This window comes from Podarcis erhardii, assembly GCF_964252035.2.
Source record: "Podarcis erhardii genome assembly, chromosome: 5".
Taxonomy (NCBI): domain Eukaryota; kingdom Metazoa; phylum Chordata; class Lepidosauria; order Squamata; family Lacertidae; genus Podarcis; species Podarcis erhardii.
Genome location: NC_138509.1, coordinates 99,779,384 through 99,799,453, shown reverse-complemented (window position 1 = coordinate 99,799,453; position 20,070 = coordinate 99,779,384). Strand labels below are relative to the sequence as shown.

The window sequence follows — 20,070 nt, the reverse complement described above, 5'->3', positions numbered from 1 at the left end:
GGTATCCCTGATCTATCCTGATCAATTGATCACCCAAAAGGGTTCCCCAAAGAAGCTCCACAACTCTGATCAATCCAGAAAAAGAAGGTGAACAACTTTGGTCAATTCAATGGATAGATCACTGTCAGTTTTTTTACAGTAGGAGTAGATCGCAGTATCTTGGGAGCTGGACATGCCTTTCTTAGACTATTATTCTCCAGAACTGAGCTCTGCAATTGATCAGCTAAGGGATTGGCTCTTCTGGATAGAATCCAGAAGGGACCTGAAACTAATTAGAAACACCCACTTTCCCCCTTGGTATCCACTCTTGAGATCAGAGCATTCTAGAGCCAGTTACCTGGCCAAAATCTCACCAGTTTCCTTAAGAAATGCCTTTACTGAGCTGCATTTCCAAGTGATGTCCATCACAGTTTTGGATGATCACTGCAACAAGGCTCCTGTATGCAGACAGACTTTGCATTTGTGGTCAACCTCAGGTGGAAGACATCACTCAAGCTGTTGGCCTGCTCCTTATAGAGAGACCCAAGAGATCACTTTCTGAAACCTTTGTTCACACAAGCAAGGAAGTGCAATCAGGTAGAAAGTGTTAGGGTTGTTTTGTTTCTGTTTTTCTTGAGTGACAATAATAGCTCTGTAGCACACAGAGGGGCCCTCCTATGCACTGTCTGCAAAAGAAATCAAGGAAAAGGGAGTTAGATATAATCGCTATAAGTTGCCGTGGTGATTCAGAGGTTTAATCTGAAATCAAGCAAGATTCAAGCTCGTTGGTGTCTCTGGTAACATCCCTCTCTTATGTACTGGATCTTGACATATTATGGATGGGTGTTCTGTATTATCTTATGAATACTACTGTTACAAGTTTGTCATGGCCTCTGGCTACAAGAAGAACAATATGAATTGTGTGGGATGTAACATAAGTAGTCAAATACAACATTTCCTGTTTGCCTAGAGTGGACACAGACAGGGGGATGTTGGTCCAGCCAGCTGAACTTCCTGTTACACCTGGTCTGGAGCATCCTTCCTTTGCATGTGACCAGGTAGGTGGACGTGACCCTTCCAGACCCCACAAAAGGTCCAGTTATGCAGCCATCTCTCTTTTTTGATGCTCCTCTCTTCCATTTTGGCCACTGCTCCTGATGCTGTCTGCTGGCTCTCTGCCAGCAGCACATGGGCCCATCCTTACAAGGATGTAAGCCACACTGTATCTGTAACTACAAGCTAAAACCTGCCTTCAGGGATCCAACTGTGAACTGAATGTGAGTAAACTTCTTGTTAAACTTTTAAAAGAAGATTCAGGTAGGGAGCCGTGTTGGTCTAACGCAGTTGAAATAAATAAAAAAAATTAAAAAAATTGTCCAGTAGCACCTTAGAGACCATCTACCCAGAACAAACTTAGTTGGTCTTTAAGGTGCTACTGGACAATTTTTTATTTTTTATTTTTTAAAAAGAAGCTTCTTAGGTCTTTATTCTTTTAGGAGGGACTCAAAGGGGTCTTACCAGGAATAATAGAACTTAAGAGTTTCTAATGAATCTGCAACTAGCTTCCTGCTGTGTAAAAGGGGAAATGTACTCTGCTGTATGAATAAACTCACTAGCGTGAGTTAGGAAGGATAATATTTAATCAATATATCCTTCCCTGCTACCCACAACATTCCCACAAATTGAACTGCTCCCATAGTGTGGACTGTCTCAGTAGATCCCAAAGTATCCTTACTCCTGGATGGTAGCGCTTCCCGTCCATTGGCAGAAAACAAGGGGCAGTGAAACTATGTTGCACGAACCCCTTGCGCTATGTTCATGAGTGTCAGGGAACTGCCATCGGAGCCAGAGGCGGAGGGAAGGCTCCAGAGGGATGCCAGAGAGGGTCCCAGCAGGGAGAGAGGGAACTCATCTGCTGGGGAAGGAAATCAGCGTAACACCAGGGGTGAAGGGGGGCAGATGGGGGAATCGGAGAGAAGGTTCCAGGACTCTTCACCGGAGACCAGTGGGGAGAGCACAGGTACTCCGCTGCCTACGCCCTCCTTGCGCAGAAGGCTTTCGCGCAGGGAGAGTAGGAGGCGACTGGGCGTCAAAGAACTTTTTTGCTGGAAGAAGTTCAAGAAATGCCCACTGACAGATTCTGCCAGCAACTGAGACACCCATGAGTGCAAGGCTGTCCAGAGAGAAAGGGTTCAACTAGGCAACCTAGCCAGGAGTGGTGGCAACTTACACACGAGCAACCCCCTTAGAACCACTACAATGAGTTATGGATGTAGCTGGCATGGCAGCTTCTTTTGTCCAGGTGCCCTTCAAACTCTCACAGGGCTCTACTCCTGCCCAGAAACTGGGAAGCACCAAGTTCTGTGCTATCCCTCTCTCGGCATGTGCTTCATGGTGTCCGCAAATCTGGCCTGCTGGATTGGGGAAATATTTAGGGGGAGGGTGCAATAGGAGGAGATGGGCAGCCTGTTCCTCTTTGCAAGGAAAAATCATTGCACTGATGGGGCATTTGTCCTCACGATGCCTTGCAAATTCCTGGTGGGAGTGCAATTAATCCAGAACGCGGCAGCTGGATTGGTGACCAGGAGTGGCCGCCAGGACCACATAACACCAGTTCTGAGAGATCTGCATTGGCTCCCAGTATGTTCTGAGCACAATTCAAAGTGTTGGTGCTGACCTTTAAAGCCCTAAACGGCCTCGGTCCAGTATACCTGAAGGAGCATCTCCACCTCCATTGTTCTGCCCGGAAACTGAGGTCCAGCTCCGAGGGCCTTCTGGCGGTTCCCTCATTGCGAGAAGTGAGGTTACAGGGAACCAGGCAGAGGGCCTTCTTGGTGGTGGCACCCGCCCTGTGGAACGCCCTCCCATCAGATGTGAAGGAAATAAGTAGCTATCCTATCTTTAAAAGACATCTGAAGGCAGCCCTGTTTAGGGAAGTTTTTAATATTTAATGCTGTATTGTTTTTAACACTTGATTGGGAGCTGCCCAGAGTGGCTAGGGAAACTCAGCCAGATGGGCGGGGTATAAATAATAAATTATTATTATTATTATTATTATTATTATTATTATTATTATTAGCACCCCCAGAGTCCTCAGCCATGCAGAGGAGCCAGTCTGTTTTCTAGGGCGGCCATGTCCTTCCTCTGAACTGACTTGGGCAATGCACATGGCTTTGCTGTTGTGACCCACAATGAAAGACTCCTGCAGCCGCTTTGAATGCCAGAAACCATCAACATTGCTTTTGTAATCTGTTTTTATTTACAATGATATTGACAACAGAGTGCTTTTCATCCAATTAATACTTATTGCAAGTCACGGAGAACTTGTGGATGTGTGCCACTCAAACTGAGCAAAGGAACTTATTTTGAAATCTAGGACTCTTGAAGTCAACCCTCGGTGTCTCCCCCCCCCACCTCCCCCCGAGAGAGGGGTTTTTTGCAATCACTCCCCCCCCCTCTGTAATCGTGATTCATTAAGGTCAATATCACAAACACTTTGAAAGTCATTACACAGGTATAAGCCTTTCCCATAAAATGGTGTGGTTTGCTTCTTTCTTTAAAAAATAAAAAAATAAAAAATGCAAACAAAATGTGGTTCTGAAAAGCCCCAAACCCCAAAGAGAAATACATTTTTTTATCAAAAAAAAAAACCACCCCTCAATAAATGATTGACCAAGTACATGACAAAATTATACATAAAACAAAATTGTACTTACAATGTTTACATGAAAAATGTACTTTGACTGCATTCTAAGCATGAGAGGACCATATCTGCAAGAAGTCAGAGCTTACTTGGCAGTAGTGGGTTTGTCAGTAGGAATTTGTAGCCCGAGGATGTGTTGAGGAGAGGGAAAGTAGCTCAGGGAAAGACTCTTGCATGGTAGAATGAGATGAGAGAATAGTAAACAGGCATGAAAACACCAGGAAGATCTGCCCCATTGGGCATTCATGGTCTCTAGTGAGCCTTGTCTAGTGCAGTCAGTTTACAGCAGATGGCCCAGGAACTAGTTTTCCTGAAAGGCAGGTGGGGAGAAAGGGAGGAAAGAAGGGAAAATACAGATCTGCTGGAATCCAACCACAGAAGCCACCCTGAGTGCATTTATGTGGCAAGGGGATTCATGAAACCCAGGTCAGGAGTTAAGAAAAATCCAAAATCTTGCTCAAATAACCCACTTGTTGAAATGGTAAGTGAAATCTGACACAGAAGCAACTCTCCCCGTATTTATGTGCTAGCTTCAAGGGGAGATTTTGCAAGCCCAGATATAATGGGGGACGGGTGGGCATATTTGGTGATCTCAAAGGGAACCTGCTAAGGAATTGGCAGTCTGGGTTCCTGGTCAAGAGTTTCTTTGCATTTGCTGCTGAAGGAAGAATCAGCAGGGGTGAAGGAACAAAGTGGACTACCCCCGCCGAAAAACCATCGCTAACCCCCAAAAGCAAAATTAAAACTGAAAGGTTGCCCAGGAGGAAACCTGCTATGCAAAGCATGTGATGGCCAGACTGGTCATGGGGTCCAATGCACATCGTACCCCGTACCTCAGTGTTGTTAAGCCGTCATAATTCAAACTTGGGACTCATCAAACTCCAACCACTAGGCAATGCTGTCACAGATGAGAGGCCTCCCCAAAGGCATTGAATCCTTAAAACCCTCAAAACAAGCACCCGAGAAAGGGATCCACACAGAGAGGGATCCATACAAAAGTTTGCGTGGGAGATTTGATCTGGTCACATGCTGGGGCGCACTGTAGCTGGTCCAGTTCGGCGGAAAGGGTCAAGTGCCACAACTGGGGGAATCCGTGTTTCTCCAGACACCCACCACATCTTACAACATGCAGTCCTTGCCGAGCAGAAGCTGCAAAGGCCACCCCTCCCCTCCCCAACAAACGAAAGCTATGGCTTGCGAGAAAATACAAAATAGCTGCGCTTCCGGCAAAGCGTGGAGGCTGCAAGCTCGGAAGGACAGGTGCGGCTAGTGCTGAAGAGCACACGACATCCCCCCCATCCTCTCCAAGCCCCCCGCACCATCTCAGAGTAGCAGGGAGAGGCAGGAGCAGCCCAGAGGTCCATCGGTGTGGGGCGGGGGGCGGAGGGAGAGCCACAGGCCGCCTCCTCACTCCCCTTCCTCCTTGATGCGCTGCTGCTTGTTGCGGCGGGCATCCAGGTCGAAGTTGAAGTCGCTCCACTCGTCGCGGGGAGGGAAGGAGATGGTCTGGCGGAGGGTGAAGCGCACGGCGTCGATGACACGCTCCCCGCGGGTCTCGCTGGGGCCCACGCTGACTGCGGAGGCGGCCCCGGGGGTACGCAGGAGGTGGGGGGCAGAGGAGAAGTCGTGGATCTGCCGGTGGTCCATGATGCCTTTCCAAATGGCATGGCGGAACTGCTCCGGGATTTTGAGGCTCACCAGATCCTGGAAGGCGAGGAGAGGAGAGAGAGAGAATCAGCCACTCTTGCCAAAAGAAGCTACACAGGTTTCTACAGTTTTCAACGGGGGGTGAGTGGGGTTTTTGGTGACTATCTCAAGGGTTCTTGAGGTCTTGCTTGGCGGCGCTTAGCTTCAGAAGTGAAGATTCAGTAAGAAAATGGAGAGACCCTCAGCCCAACAGGCCAAACCCCAAGCAAGCAACACCAAAATCCCAGCAAAGCAAGAAGGCTTCAGGCGGGAGGGAGGAGGTGCAGAAGGAACCCCAGGAGACTTCAGGACAACCATGTCTGTTTCAGACCTGTGGCTTGCAAACAGTACAAGGCTCTTCCAGCTGGGCCTACCCACCTCCCCTTCATGCAAAACTCCCCGCTTTTACTGCCACACCACTGTTTTGTACCCATTTATGTTGTCCGGAACAGCGAGAGGCCTAAAAGAAGATGGTTGAAAGGGAGAAAGTTCAGCAGGAAAAGAGTCAGCAGGGGAAAGGATTGGGCCCTCCGTTCTCTGACGCCCCTTCGCCAACTGCAGTTCCCCTCTCTCCCGGGGGCACTATTGCAATGCCAAAGGGGCTGCCAAAGTTGGGTCACAGGCTGGCGAGCTGCAGTGTAACATGTAGCTCGCCCCTAAATCCGAAGCGTAGCTTTGCCCTCTCCCCTCCAGCGCAGAGTGCCGAGTTCAAGAAGAAAGGCCCCTTTCCCCCACCATGCAGCGAAAGGGCGAGGCAGTTACTTACATCCATGGAGTAGTGTTCAATCTGATAGATGGTGGTCAGCCCTTGCGCCGTGAAATAATCCACGCAGGAGGAACAGCCCAGCCTTGCTAAGAAACTGCAGGAGGAGGAGGAGGAAAGAGGAAAGGAGGAAAGAGGAAGAGAGAGAGAAAGAGAGAGGTTGAGATAAGAAGGTCACCCACACCAGGCGCTCTGCTACGCAAAAGCCTTGATTTGTGGGAGCAGGAAGGAACCCCCCTCGCCACCCACCCCAAACTCGTCACCGGGAGGAAGAAGGTGATATCCCCTGAGTGGGACACAGAAATCAGCTATCCCAAGCCTCGTGGAAGGAACAGGCAACAGCTCCCTCTCCATGCAGCACATAGTTAATCTGTGGAACTTGCTGCCGCAAGAGGCAGTGAAGGCTACCAACCTGGAGGGCTTTAAAAGATGATTGGACAAATTCGTAGAGAGGAGGAGAGGGCTATCGATGGCCATGCTCTGCCTCCACTGCTGGAAGCAACCATGTGAGAAGAGGATTCTGGGCAAGATGGGCCACTGGCCTGATCCAGCGGACTCTTCCTATGTTATGCTTCTGATGCTGGAAACCACAGGAGCAGAGAGGGGTCCTGTGCTCAAATCCTGCGTGCTGGTTTCCCACAGCAAGTGTGGCTGGCAACTGTGAGACCTGGATGCTGAACTAGATGGGCAACTGCCCTAATCTTCTGACATTCTTAGGCTATGCCATGGGGAGAGGGGCACCACATACTATGGCACCTTGGCCAACAGGGCACCTTGGAAGGGACCTGGAAGCGAAGAGGCAGCTAGCGCAGGTGCTGCTTGAGTGCTTAGTGTGGTCCTCCTGATGTTCACCAGGAGCTAAGCAGCAACATCCTGCAGTAGATGCAGCTTCTGATCCATCTTCAAAGGCAGCCGTACATTTAGAGAGCCACAGCAGCCAGCCCTGGAGATAAAAATAGCAGGGTTCAATGCTGCGATGTATCTTGGACCCGCCTTCGTGGGAGGTTGTAACGCCATGGTTGGGTGGCCATCTGCCAGGGATTCCTACGTTGCCCTCGGGGTCCCTTCCAACTCTACAATTCTACAACTGATTCTGCGACCTCGGAAGGTGGTGGACTCCCCTTCTTTGGAGGTTTTTAAGCAGAGGTAGGACGGTTATCTGTCAGGGATTCTTCAGCTGTGATTCCTGAGTTGCAGGAAGGTGGAGGAGATGCCCTTGGCCTCCCTTCTATAATTCTATCATTCTATTATCTCCCTTCACGGGAGGTTTTTAGGTAGAGGTTGGTCCTCTTCCAGGGATTCTCCAGCTGTAATTTCTGCATTGACGAGATGACCTTTGGAGTCCCCTCTAATTCTACAACTCTAATTCTTTTCTCCTGAAACCAGGGCAACAAATGCAGTTGATGTGAGTTACCCTTGGCTACTATTCCAGGGTTCTCCAGATGGAGAGATCGCCGCCCTATCCGATTCCATCACATGCAACAATGGGATTCTTCACCGGAATCCCCTCCGCCTCATTTCCTTCTTGCGTGCGTGGTAGGAGAAGGTCTGGGGGCAACGGCAAGGGGAGGCAAAGGCAGCGCGGCAAGCCAGCTGAAGTAGCTCAGCAGGTCTAACATGACCTGCAAACTGCTTCTTGAACACAGCAGCCCCAGACGAAGGACCCCACAGAACAGAGAAGCATGCTGCTGTCACCCATGGGGGGTGGAAAGCCTGCACAGCTACAGCTCACTCACCTGACAATGCTGCAGTCTGTTGGGTAGGGAGGTGGTGGGGTGCAGTGGGATGTCGATGGCATGGAGAGGGTGGGGGGCAACGTCTGGGTCGGGCTGAGCCCGTTCATGTCGCCGGCCATTGCCATGTGGGCCCCCATCATTGGAACTGGAACAAGGAAAGAGAGACCAGAGTTACAAAAACGGAGGCACCAATAGCTGGAACCTGTTCTCCACACCCCTGAGCTAGCCCATCTCCTTTCTTATATAGCACAATCTCACCTTGCTCTCATTTAAATGACTAAGGTGGTTTCAACCATATGTGGTTGAGGTCTGGCTGGTTGAAAGTGCGCAAGTTAAATCTGAGCAAGGCAGAGATTTTAAGCTCTCCATCTCCATCTTGGTGGGAGGCCAAGGCCTGCTTGGTGTGCCAGCTCTGGGATGCTCTCGTGAGATTTTGTGGGGCCATGTGAGACCCCACACGAGCCTCCAGAGCCTATGTGCTGAGTGCGCCTTGCCCCCAAGCGAGGCAGAGGGGTTAAAAGCTCTTTAGGCACCAGCTCCGCTTTCGGAGAACTGGATTGCAAAATTCAAGTAAGTGCAGGTTTTGCAGGAGGGCTGTTTTGGTTTTTCTATCACTCTGGATGCCACAAATTAGGTAGGTTCACCTTCAAATGAGAAGCGACTTGAATTCCCCCCTCCCCAGCTAGTCACTCCATCTCAGAATCTTCCCTGCATTTTGTAAAACAACCCTCCCCAAATTTCAGGTGGGGAAGCCTGGTCTGTCAACTCACAAGCTCCTCTTCCGGTGGTTCCAAAGTTGATTAATTAAATTAAACAGTTCTAACTGGGTTTGGGTTTTTTGGTTTTTTTTGAAGATATTCCAGATAAGGATTTCTGCAGGGTAGGGTAGCAGGCACTGGAGATGGCTTGTTTGAACCAAGAGGGCAGTGGCTCAAAAGAGTTTGGGAGGTTCTGCTCTGGCCACTATTCTGCCACCCCACTCATCCTAAGCTCCAGCTCCAGGAGGGTCATGGGGGGGGGGGGGAGAAGCCTCTTACTGTTGGCTCCCATGCTGTCAGGCATCGAGGTGGGGGTCAGAGCGTTTCGCTGCTGTGGGTTGATGAGCTGGCTGACAGAGGGCAGCTTGTTCATGCTGTTCATCTTGCCGAGCGGAGGAGAGGTGGACCCATAGGAAGACTGGGACTGGATGGAGTTCCTGAGAGAGGGTTGGAAAACAAGGGCAGAGAAGTCAGGCCCACGTGGAAAGGGAAAGGGCCAACCTTGCAACCTCAGCGCTTTTAATTAAATTTACTAGTTGCCATTTTTTTGTTTTTTGTTTTTATATAAATATTTATTAAGGTTTTTTTTTTTATAAAAGAAATGCACAAATAATAAACAACATTAGTTATATCATAACAAAATCTCATAACTTCTTTGGACTTCCTCACGTCTCCTGCTCCCACTTACATCGTTGAAAATTTTTTTTCAAGCAAATTATCATCTTGTTTATAATCTTATTTCCACTCATTTAAATATAATCTAACAATTCTCCAAAAGGTTTATGTTTTCCTTAATCTCACTTATCATCAAATTCCAGTCTAATTTAGTGGTGGCCAATTATTTTATGATCAAGCATCCTTCTTAACATTCAACCAAATTACAATATTTTTGTAAATAAATCTTAAATTTCTTCCAATCTTCTTCAATCCTTTCTTCTCCCAGGTCTCGGATTCTGCCAGTCATCTCCGCCAATTGCATATAGTCCATCAGCTGCATCTGCCACTCTTCCAGTGTGGGTAGATCTTGAGTTTTCCAATTCTTAGCGATGAGTATCCTTGCTGCCGTTGTTGCATACATAAAAAATGTTCGGTCCTTCTTTAGCACCTTCTGGCCGACAATACCCAGGAGGAAGGCTTCTGGTTTCTTAGTGAAGGTATACTTAAATACCTTTTTCAACTCATTATATATCATTTCCCAGAAGGCCTTCACTTTAGGGCAAGTCCACCAGAGGTGAAAGAATGTTCCTTCATTTTCTTTACATTTCCAACATTTATTATCAGACAAATGGTATATTTTGGCAAGTTTAACTGGGGTCATGTACCATCTGTATATCATTTTCATTACATTTTCCTTCAAAGCATTACATGCAGTGAAGTTCAGCCCATTGGTCCACAACCTTTCCCAGTCCTCAAGCATAATATTATGCCCAATGTCCTGTGCCCACTTTATCATAGCCGATTTAACCATTTCGTCTTGTGTGTTCCATTTTAACAGCAAGTTATACATTCTTGATAATACCTTAGTCTTTGGTTCTAACAATTCTGTTTCCAACTTCGATTTCTCCACCTGGAACCCTAACTTTTTGTCATTTTTAAAGACTTCTTTAATCTGAGCGTAATGTAACCAGTCTCGCACTTTATCCTTCATTGTCTCCAAACTCTGCAATTTCCAATTGTCTCCATCTTTTTCTAATATTTCCCAATATTTTGGCCATTTGGCCTCCATATTGGGTCTTTTTCGGGCCTTAGCTTCCAGAGGGGAAAGCCACCTCGGAGTTTTGTTTTCCAATAAGTCTTTGTATTTTGTCCAGACGTTAAATACTGCTTTCCTGACAATATGGTTTTTAAAGGCCTTATTGATCTTAACTTTGTCATACCATAGGTATGCATGCCAACCAAAAGCATTGTTAAAACCTTCCAGGTCCAGTACGTCAGTGTCTTCGAGAAGTAGCCAGTCTTTTAGCCAGCAGAAAGCTGCGGCTTCATAGTACAGCTTTAGGTCTGGCAGGGCAAAGCCCCCTCTTTCTTTCGCATCAGTTAATATCTTAAACTTAATTCTGGGCTTTTTGCCCTGCCAGACAAATTTAGAAATATCTCTCTGCCACTTCCGGAAGCACTCCGTCTTGTCCACAATTTGCAATGTTTGAAACAAAAACAACATCTTTGGCAATACATTCATCTTAATAGCAGCAATTCGGCCTAACAAAGAAAGCTTCAATTTTGTCCAACTGTCCAAGTCTCTCTTAATTTCAGACCAACATTTTTCATAATTATCCTTAAATAGACTCAGATTTTTTGCTGTTATGTTTAGCCCTAGGTACTTTACTTTTTTTACCATAGTTAATTCTGTTTCTCTCTGAAACCGTTCTGACTCTATGTCTGTCAAATTTTTTCCCAGCACCTTAGTTTTCTGTTTATTTAGTTTAAATCCCGCCACCCGACCAAAGTCTTGAATCAATTGCAATACTCTTTTCGTACTAGGTTCTGGCTCCTGCAGAGTCAAAACTAGGTCATCTGCAAAAGCTTTAAGTTTATATTGTTTCGCTCCGACCACTAGTTGCCATTTTTTTGGCCACAGCGACTCGAAGCAACAATATTCCAAGCAGAAAACAAGCACGTGCATCCATTAAAACATAAGAGGAACATTGGAACGGAAGAAGAGGAGGAGTGCAGGATCAGACCAGTGGTCCTTCTAGTCCAGCCTCCTGTTCTTACAGTAATTCCCAAACGGATTCCCATCATTTGAAACCAACAAGCAGGACTGCAGCACGAGAGCCCTCTTTCATCCTGGCATTCCCAGCAACTGATGTTCAGAAGCATTTACTGTCAATTCACATTTCTTAGTACAGAAAGTATTGCTCTGATGCATAGAGATCTTTCCTGTTCTAATTAATTCAAGAGGGTTCTGGAAGCTTCTCTGCATAAAAGAAAGAAGCAGAAGGTTCATGATGTTTGGGTTATTCCTTCAGAGAAGCTGAGTACAGCTGGCTTAACCTGGTCCTGTTATCTCTTCTGTCAAGGTCATGCTGACTATAATAGTGAGGCCAGAAGGAGTCGGGGTCTCTCTTTCTATCTCTCTCTTCTGATGTGGTGTTCGGCACATAGTGTTAAAGTTTCGTCTTATTATAAGTTATTGTAAGTTTAAGTTAAGTCTGCTGCATCTGGATTTCTTATGGACAGGGCCAATCCTGAATGTTTTGGATTTGTGACCATTATGCTCATTTGCCTTCAGTAGCAGTAAAGCTCTGCTGGATGAAACACAATGGCCTCTGGTCTATTTTGGGGGAAATCCTGCAACGTGTTTTTTTACTCTGCTAACTATATGTTGGAATAATAATAATAATAATAATAATAATAATAATAATAATAATAATAAAATTTTATTTATATCCCACCCTCCCCAGCCGAAGCCGGGCTCAGAGCGGCTAACAACAGTAAAATAATACAGCATTCTAAAATCAATTCATTATAAAATCAGTTCAAATCAAATTGATGGCAACCATTGGGTTGGAGTTCTGTGAAGGATTACCAAAGAAGGGGGTCAGGCTGTGCCTTGGCCAAAGGCCTGGTGGAACAGCTCCGTCTTGCAGGCCCTGCGGAAAGATGTCAAGTCCCGCAGGGCCCTAGTCTCTTGGGACAGAGCGTTCCACCAGATCGGAGCCGCAGCCGAAAAAGCCCTGGCTCTGGTTGAGGCCAGCCTAACCTCCCTGTGGCCCGGGACCTCCAAGATGTTTTTGTTTGAAGACCGTAAGGTCCTCCCTGGGACATACAAGGAGAGGTAGTCCCGTAGGTACGAGGGTCCTAGGTCGTATAGGGCTTTAAAGGTTAAAACCAGACCTTGAACCTGATCCTGTACTCTGGCAGGAGCCAGTGCAGCTGGTATAGCACCAGTTGAATGTGATCTCGCAGCGAGGACCCCATAAGGAGCCTCGCCCTGGCATTCTGCACCCGCTGGAGTTTCTGGGTCAATCTCAAGGGCAGCCCCACGTAGAGTGAGTTACAATAATCCAGTCTGGAGGTGACCGTCGCGTGGATCACAGTGGCAGGGTCAGGGCGAGAGAGATAAGGAGCCAACTGCTTAGCTTGGCGGAGATGAAAAAATTCCGTCTTTGTTATATCTGCAATCTGCGCCTCCATGGAAAGGGAGGTGTCGAAGATTACACCCAAACACTTAATGGACGGTGCTGGCACTAATTGCGCCCCCGCAAGAGATCGGAGTTGTTCCCCCCCCCCAATCCTATATCGTCCCAACCCAGCCAGAGGACCTCTGCTCTGGATCAACATTGAGTAGAATTTCAGTGACATTTACTGCCCCTGATTGTGGGGGCAGAGCATGGCCATTGCGGCTAGTAGCCATTGATAGCTCTCTCCTCCTCCATGAATTTTACTGATCCTCTTTTATAGCCACCCAGGTTGGTGACCATCACTGCCTCCTGTGGGACCGACTCTGTGCTGCTTGAAGAAGGACTTTGTTTTATCTGTCCAGACTCTTCCAACATCCAGCTCCATTTGATGTCCCATGAAATGCACAGCAGAGGACAGGCCTGCTGCTCAGCCCATTTTCCTACTTGGTGGGAGGGCAACTATGTTCCCTTGTGACCCGTTGGCATTGTTGCTCTAGCCACAGAGAGTGAATCACAGGTGATTTGCTTGCTTTGGGCTCAGAAGTGCATTGGCCCTTGTTGTGGGGATCCCTCCATGCCCATTTCCTCCAATGCACCCTTCATTCTCCTGCCACCCATCCCCCATGTGTGAATGTGCACAGACAGACACATCAGCTGCACAGACCATCTGGCTGTAGATGCACAGAGACCCACAGAAAGGCTGAAGGCAAGACAGAGTCCTAGCTATGAAACGACCACAGAGGACTGTTCGAATGAGCAAGAGCTCTGTTAAAGGTAAAGGGACCCCTCACAATTAAGTTCAGTTGTGAATGACTCTGGTGTTGCGGCGCTCATCTCGTTTTACAGGCAGAGGGAGCTGGCGTTTGTCTGCTTCCGCAGACAGTTTTTCCGGGTCATGTGGCCAGCATGACTAAGCCGCTTCTGGCGAACCAGAGCAGTGCATGGAAATGTCGTTTACCTTCCCGACGGAGCGGTACCTATTTATCTACTTGTACTTTGACATGCTTTCGAACTGCTAGGTTGGCAGGAGCAGGGACCGAGCAACGGGAGCTCACCCCGTCGCGGGGATTTGAACCGCTGACTTTCTGATCGGGAAGTCCAAGCGGCACAGTGGTTTAACCCACAGCGCCACCCGCGTCCCTAAGAGCTCTGCTACCTGAGACCATTGGAGATGTCAGGAAGTGACTATGGCAACTTCTGAAAGCAAAGCATGTCTTTGAAGAAGCACAGGGCCACAAATCCTTCTCAGTTGTTCAACATGGCAACTGTGGTTGGGATCTTTAGGACAGGTGAAAGAAAGGACAGAAAGAAGAGTCAAACTGTGGAACTCACTCCTGCACGAGTGATGGCCACCAACCTAGATGACTTTGAAAGAGGATTAGGCAAATTTGTGGAGGCATTGGATTTCTACTAGCCATCCTGGCTCTGCTCTGCTTCCCCAGTCAGGGACAGCAATGCTTCTGAATCCTAGTTGCTGGAAACTGCAGGAAGGGAGAGGACTTGTGTTCGAATCCTGCTTGCGGGTTTCCCTTTGGGGCATCTGCTTGGCCCTGGTGAGAACATGATGCTGGAATAGACGGGACACTGGCCTCATCCAGCAGGCTCTTCTCATGCTCTTAATGCTGTATTCACAGAGACTCTGGGGGTGCTTTCCTCTGTGTATTCGCTTAAGAAGAACAGAGGAATCCAACATTCACAGCGGAGAGGAGCAGTCAGATTGCTCACAAGATTACATTCCTTGCTCCATCCCCACCCTGGAATCTACAGAAGGGCTTCCCAGAATCCTGTCCTCTAAGATCATTCAGAAGGCTGGATGACAGAACGGTCATCTGGCGTATTTTGCCCCATGCTCATTTCTGCCATGGGGGTCCTCCATCTCCCCTAAGGGTGTGTGGAAGAAACTTGAAACCTGTGAGCTATATAATAATAATTATTATTATTTACTATTTATACCGCGCCCTTCTGGCTGGGTTTCCCCAGCCACTCTGGGCAGCTTCCAACAGAATATTAAAATACAATAGTGCGTCAAACATTAAAAGCTTCCCTAAACAGGTCTGCCTTCAGATGTCTTCTAAAAGTCTGGTAGATGTTGTTCTCTTTGACATCTTGTGGGAGGGTGTTCCACAGGGCAGGTGCCACCACCGAGAAGGCCCTCTGCCTGGTTCCCTGTAACTTGGCTTCTCGCAGGGAGGGAACTGCCAGAAGGCCCTCAGCGCTGGACCTCAGTGTCCGGGCAGAACGATGGAGGTACAGACGCTCCTTCAGGTATACTGGACCGAGGCCGTTTAGGGCTTTAAAGGTCAACACCAACACTTTGAATTGTGCTTTGAAACGTACTGGGAGCCAGTGTATCTGACACGACTCCCCCTTTTCCAAGTTCCCAGAAGTTTGCCTCAGGGTATGGTAAGGAGGCAGAGACAGTAGGCCCTCCCCAGCTCTCACTGGAGAACATTTTCCCTAACAGGAACTGGGACTAGAGAAGGAACCCAGAGTCATTAGTAGGAAACTGATTCTGCCTGTCTCCAAACCAGTGGAGTGAGAGAGGCCTTTGATACCCTCCCCTGGAAGACTCCTTGGAAATGATGGATGCAGTAACCATTTCCCACCAGAGATTAAGGGTTTGGCAGTCCCTTTCCAAGAGAAGTTCCACTGGGGTCCAGGGCGCACCCATCACCGCCTCCCACTATTAGTCCAGGTAGGTTTCTGGGTCCTCAAGTCAAGGTGAACACTGAATGCATGCAAAACCCTTGCTTGAGCCTGTTTGCAAAGGCTTGACCCCCTTCTGGGGTGAAGAGCGAGGCTGTGTTTGTGTGTTTGTGACTAGTGAGCAGGGCTGGGCAGATCTGTCCATTCCTGATTTTCTCTCTTTTTTGCAATCTTAAATTCAGGTTCACATCATTTTGTGCATTATTGTTATTTTAAACGCTGTCATGAAAATTCGCCAGCCTTTTAACGCACTGCAAAATTCAGAGAAATGTACGTTTCAAAGGATAACTGTGCTTCGGTTTGCATATTGTTTCAGAAAATTCAAGCTAGGTAAAATCACCTGTAAATGGAAATTGAATTGCACCTCCCCAATCCCTATTAGCATTTCCTCCTGACTAAGTCCTTCTCCATCTTCACGCTACCCATAATGAGAGGGAAAACGAACCAATATGGAATTGTTTGCACAAACCTGGTCTAAAACTTGGCAAGAGACAAAAGTTGCTTTTGGGAGCTGGTAAAGTCAGACGAGGGCGTGTTTAAAGGAGAGGAGAGTGAGTGATGAGAGCAGGAAAGGCAGCACATTCATTTGTTGTGAGAGGAGAAGGAAAAGAAAAATAGAGAGACGAAGGGACAGGAGGCCAGGCCAGTTAAAATCAAGATGCAAAAGTTTATTGAAAACCAGCACCACAAATTAAGAAGAGTAAGATGGTAAGAGTGAAAGGAATATTGCTCAGGGTGAAACCTTTTTCAGGGCTGACCAGAGGATGTGTGTGGTTTCCCAGTGAATGGGGTTCATCTCATAGAACTGAGGTTGGGAGGGACCCCCTGGGGTCATCCAGTCCAACCCCCCACAATGCAGGAATCGTGGCTAAAGCATCCAGGACAGATGACCACCCAACCTCTGCTTTCAAACCTCCAAGGAAGGAGAGTCCACCACCTTCCGAGAAGCCTGTTCCGCCGTCAAACAGCTCTTACCGAGAGAAAGTTCTTCCCAGAGTTCCCTTCCCAAAACATCATTTGGAACGCAGAACCCAAGCCACATCAAATGATGCTTAATGAATCCCAAGGAACATTACACCTTGGAATCACTTTGAACCCCGAGCCAACTCATTGCACTTTCCCATTCCTAGGGCTTAATGAGGTCAATTAACCAACTGCAGATGTCTTGCCTCTTGGAACTGCTGGCTGGAAGAAGCAGGAGGGTCTGTGGAGTGGGCTGGGGGTGCCTGGGAGGTGGCTCCAGGATGAGGCGGGCATGCCAGGGGCACGAGGAGTGGCGGGCAGGAAGAGCCCTCAGAAGGAGGCTCTCGTCACCTCCACAGAACAGGCCGACTTCGCACAGCACAGAGCCATTTCTTGTAAACAGAGGCAGAAGCCAAGTGACCTACTTCTACTTTCTGGGTTCCATGCCAGGCTGTGCCCACATGGCACTTTCCCACACTCTGTTGTCACAAGATTTAGGCGCAAACCAGAAGGGCAGGAAGCACAAAGCAGAAAAAGGAGGAGGCCCCAAGATCTTCTGCAGCTTGCTCATCCAACCCCACCCAAAGCTTCTCACTAGGACGTGCCACCTGGCCCACTTCCGCTTCAGTTTTACGAGAGTTTCCTGCTCTTCCTCACAAAGCAGACATGGCGCTCCTTTGGGTTTGCTAGTCACGTCCTTAGCTGCTTAGCTTCAGCTGGGCTACCTGACTGCACTCCCAATACACCAACAGGGTCAGTATGGTGACCACCACAATCCCTGCAAGGCTTGTTGAGGTGGACCGCACTGAATCAGCATAACTGACAACACACACACACACACACACACCTGGAAGAAACCACAACACACTGAGGTTTGGACTGATTGATTATGGAGAAAACATGAGGTGTCACTTATGTTTCTACAAAAATCTAATGTATGCATTAAGCACATAGACAATTGCGCCCACCAGCATGACTCATGTACTTCACTGGCTATTTAAGCACATGGTCTGAATCGCAGGTGAACCTGTAGCTGGCCTTTGCCAACCTGGTGCCCACCAGATCTTTTGGACTATGCTGGCTGGGGCTGATGGAACATCTGGAACTCAAGTTCATGTTATGCATTTGTGTAACTGTGCAAAACTCAGAAATGACTCCCTTGATTATGATGATGATGATTATATCGCAAGTCAACATCCAGTTTGCACCAGGAGATATTCATGGGGCAAATTTTTGTTCTTTCCTCTAAAATCTAGTGGAGAAAATAACCACAATTTCTATTATGGGGTTCTGGTCCCTGAAGAGAATGGGTAGTATCTTAAGACTATTGGTTTCAGCAGGTCTACTCTGCGATTTAGTTGGATATCAACCAGTGAGTACTGATAGCCAGTCTCAATACTCAGTAATGTTTGCATCTCTGCCTGGATGCTGACAAAATTCTCGCCGTCCAGATTTCGGGATCCTAAAATACCTGAACTTGTTTGTTTCATGAGTGGCACCAATCTGCTAAGGGTTCGCTCCTCTGTTTTGCTTTGTTTTAACTCCAGACAGTTCAAATGGGCATTGATTAAATCACAGAGCAAAAGAAAAAAGAAAAAGGGGAAAAACAGAATCTCAATGCGGCTGCATAGTCTTTTTTAAAAAATATGGAAGAACAGCAGATCCCAAAGCGATGTCTCACTACCCAAATGCCCCCTTCCCTCCACAAAAGGCTAACCAATGAAATGCATCTGCCCCTCTTGATTTCTGGGCTGGCCAACCACCATCAGCATCATAAGCCTGCTGAATTTGCTGGACTGTGAATAACTGCAGGTAAGGCTGTGTTCCATCATTTGCTACAAACTTGAGGCAATTCCTTGCAGTGAAGACAAAATGGGAACAAAACAGGAACTTTGGAGCTGAGCGCCTGATTTACAGCAGCAAAACCCAAGCAATTTCCCCACTCACTTAAGAGGTTCCTGTGTGATCTCTTTTGCAAACAAAGGTAGAAATGTTGTGAGTGGCGGCGTACAAATGCAACACCAACTCTGTAGGAAATAAACAGTTTCATCTGATCCACAATGTGCTCGTGTCGTCCGTCTGCCCAGCAGGGACAGGGCATCTCAAATTTATACACATTACTAGTCTCTGACCAGCATTAAAAGCACTTTACAGATTTACAATCAAAAGTTCTCAAGGCCGTAAATTGCGCTTCTGTCTTAGCAAGTAAACACACATCTTTAAGATAGGCTTGCAGACTGAGACCTGCTCAAAAGAAATCATCCGAAGGCTGACGGGTGAAAACAGAAGCACCACATTTTACAATGCAGGAAGAAGACAAGGTGGTTTGAGACCTGGAAATGGCTAAGTCCACAGCTAGGGTAGCTGCTGTTCCTGCAAAAGCTTGATCCCTTTGCAGCGGTTTGCTGCCTGCTCAGTTTCAATCAAGCCATTTTGCTCAGTTAAAGCCCCCCCCCTTTTCCTCCCATCCCCCCCCCCCCTTGCAACAAGGGAGCTGGACAAAACCTCTGCACACACACAAAAACAGCCTCCCCGCTTTGGTCTATGAGTAGACGGAAGAAGGGTTTGTGGGGCTGGAATGTCTGAGAATGGCATCGCTTCTTTTGGGGGGCTCCCTCCTCGTTTCTGAAAGCTCGCTCCTGAAGCACGCTGAGAGGAGGCTGTGGGGAAGGAACCAGAGAGAGGAGAGGAGATAAAGGAACCATCACCAAGTCTGAGCAGCCACAGAGAGAAATACCTTCATGATCAGAACCCGGAGGAGCAGGAGGAGGAAAGAAAAGACTGTGGCAGAACATGGGGTCAGAGAGAAAGAGCAGATCTTAGGAGCATAGGAATCTGTCTTATTCCAAGTCAGATCACTGGTCCATCCAGGTCAGTATTGGTTACTCTGACCAGTGCCAGATTTACATATAAGCTAAACAAGCTATAGCTTAGGGCCCCACTCTCTTGGGGGCCCCCCAAAATTTAAAGGAAATAAAACCTGGATGTACATTTCCAAAATATAAGATAAAAAAACAAAATAAAACCTACATACAGCAACTGTGTTTTATGTTGTGTAGGCTCCTATGATGTAAGTCATGGGCCCCGCCTGCTAGCCTGCTCCCTAAAATATCCCTGCTTTGCTCCTTTCTATATATAGGGTGCCTCCATTCTGCATGGACTGGTTGCACAGCAACATGTGCAAATGGCTTTAGTCACCTATGAGGTCCATAAATCACCATCTAGAATATATTCAACACAAAAAGTGACAATTTGTTGCTGACAAAGGACAGCTGGACATATGAAGGGCCCCATTACCTTCAGTAGCTTAGGGCCTCATCAAACCGAAATCTGGCCCTGACTCTGACTGACTGGGAGTGGCTCTCTGGGATTTCAGATGGGGGGGGGGACAATCCCCAGACCCACCCGGAGGGGCCATTAGAGATTGACCTGGGACATTCTGCATGCAGTGCAGAAGCTCTATCGCCCCAATCTGAAACCACAGGGGGATGTTTCCGAAAGGACTCCTGCAGAGGAGCAAAGGCCAAGTTGCTGTGAGAGCCAGAAACCCCTTTTGTTCTGTGGCTATCAGGGGATATAGCTGATTAATTTATGCATAAATTCCTGTCCACACGCAACCCGCATGTGAAACATGGATCAAGTGTCGGATCAA

At 47.7% G+C, this 20,070-nt stretch overlaps 1 protein-coding gene across 6 annotated transcripts in view; it reads right to left on the bottom strand.

The window, feature by feature from the left end:
* Positions 1–3,215: 3,215 nt before the first annotated feature.
* Positions 3,216–20,070, bottom strand: part of LOC309342170 (tumor protein 63) — a gene marked incomplete at its 3' end in the record, with an annotated part of 100,524 nt that continues 83,669 nt past the window's right edge. For 4 of the 6 annotated variants that reach the window (XM_081862506.1, XM_081862507.1, XM_081862508.1 and 1 more), the window contains exons 9-12: positions 8,905–9,062; positions 7,868–8,012; positions 6,135–6,228; positions 3,216–5,386 (exon numbers count right to left, since the gene is read on the bottom strand). In XM_081862506.1, the coding sequence (XP_081718632.1) occupies positions 5,090–5,386; positions 6,135–6,228; positions 7,868–8,012; positions 8,905–9,062 (694 nt within the window). Of the gene's footprint in view, positions 5,387–6,134; positions 6,229–7,863; positions 8,013–8,904; positions 9,063–20,070 lie in introns of those variants that run through there. The other 2 variants (XM_081862510.1, XM_081862511.1) reach the window with 2 other exon arrangements.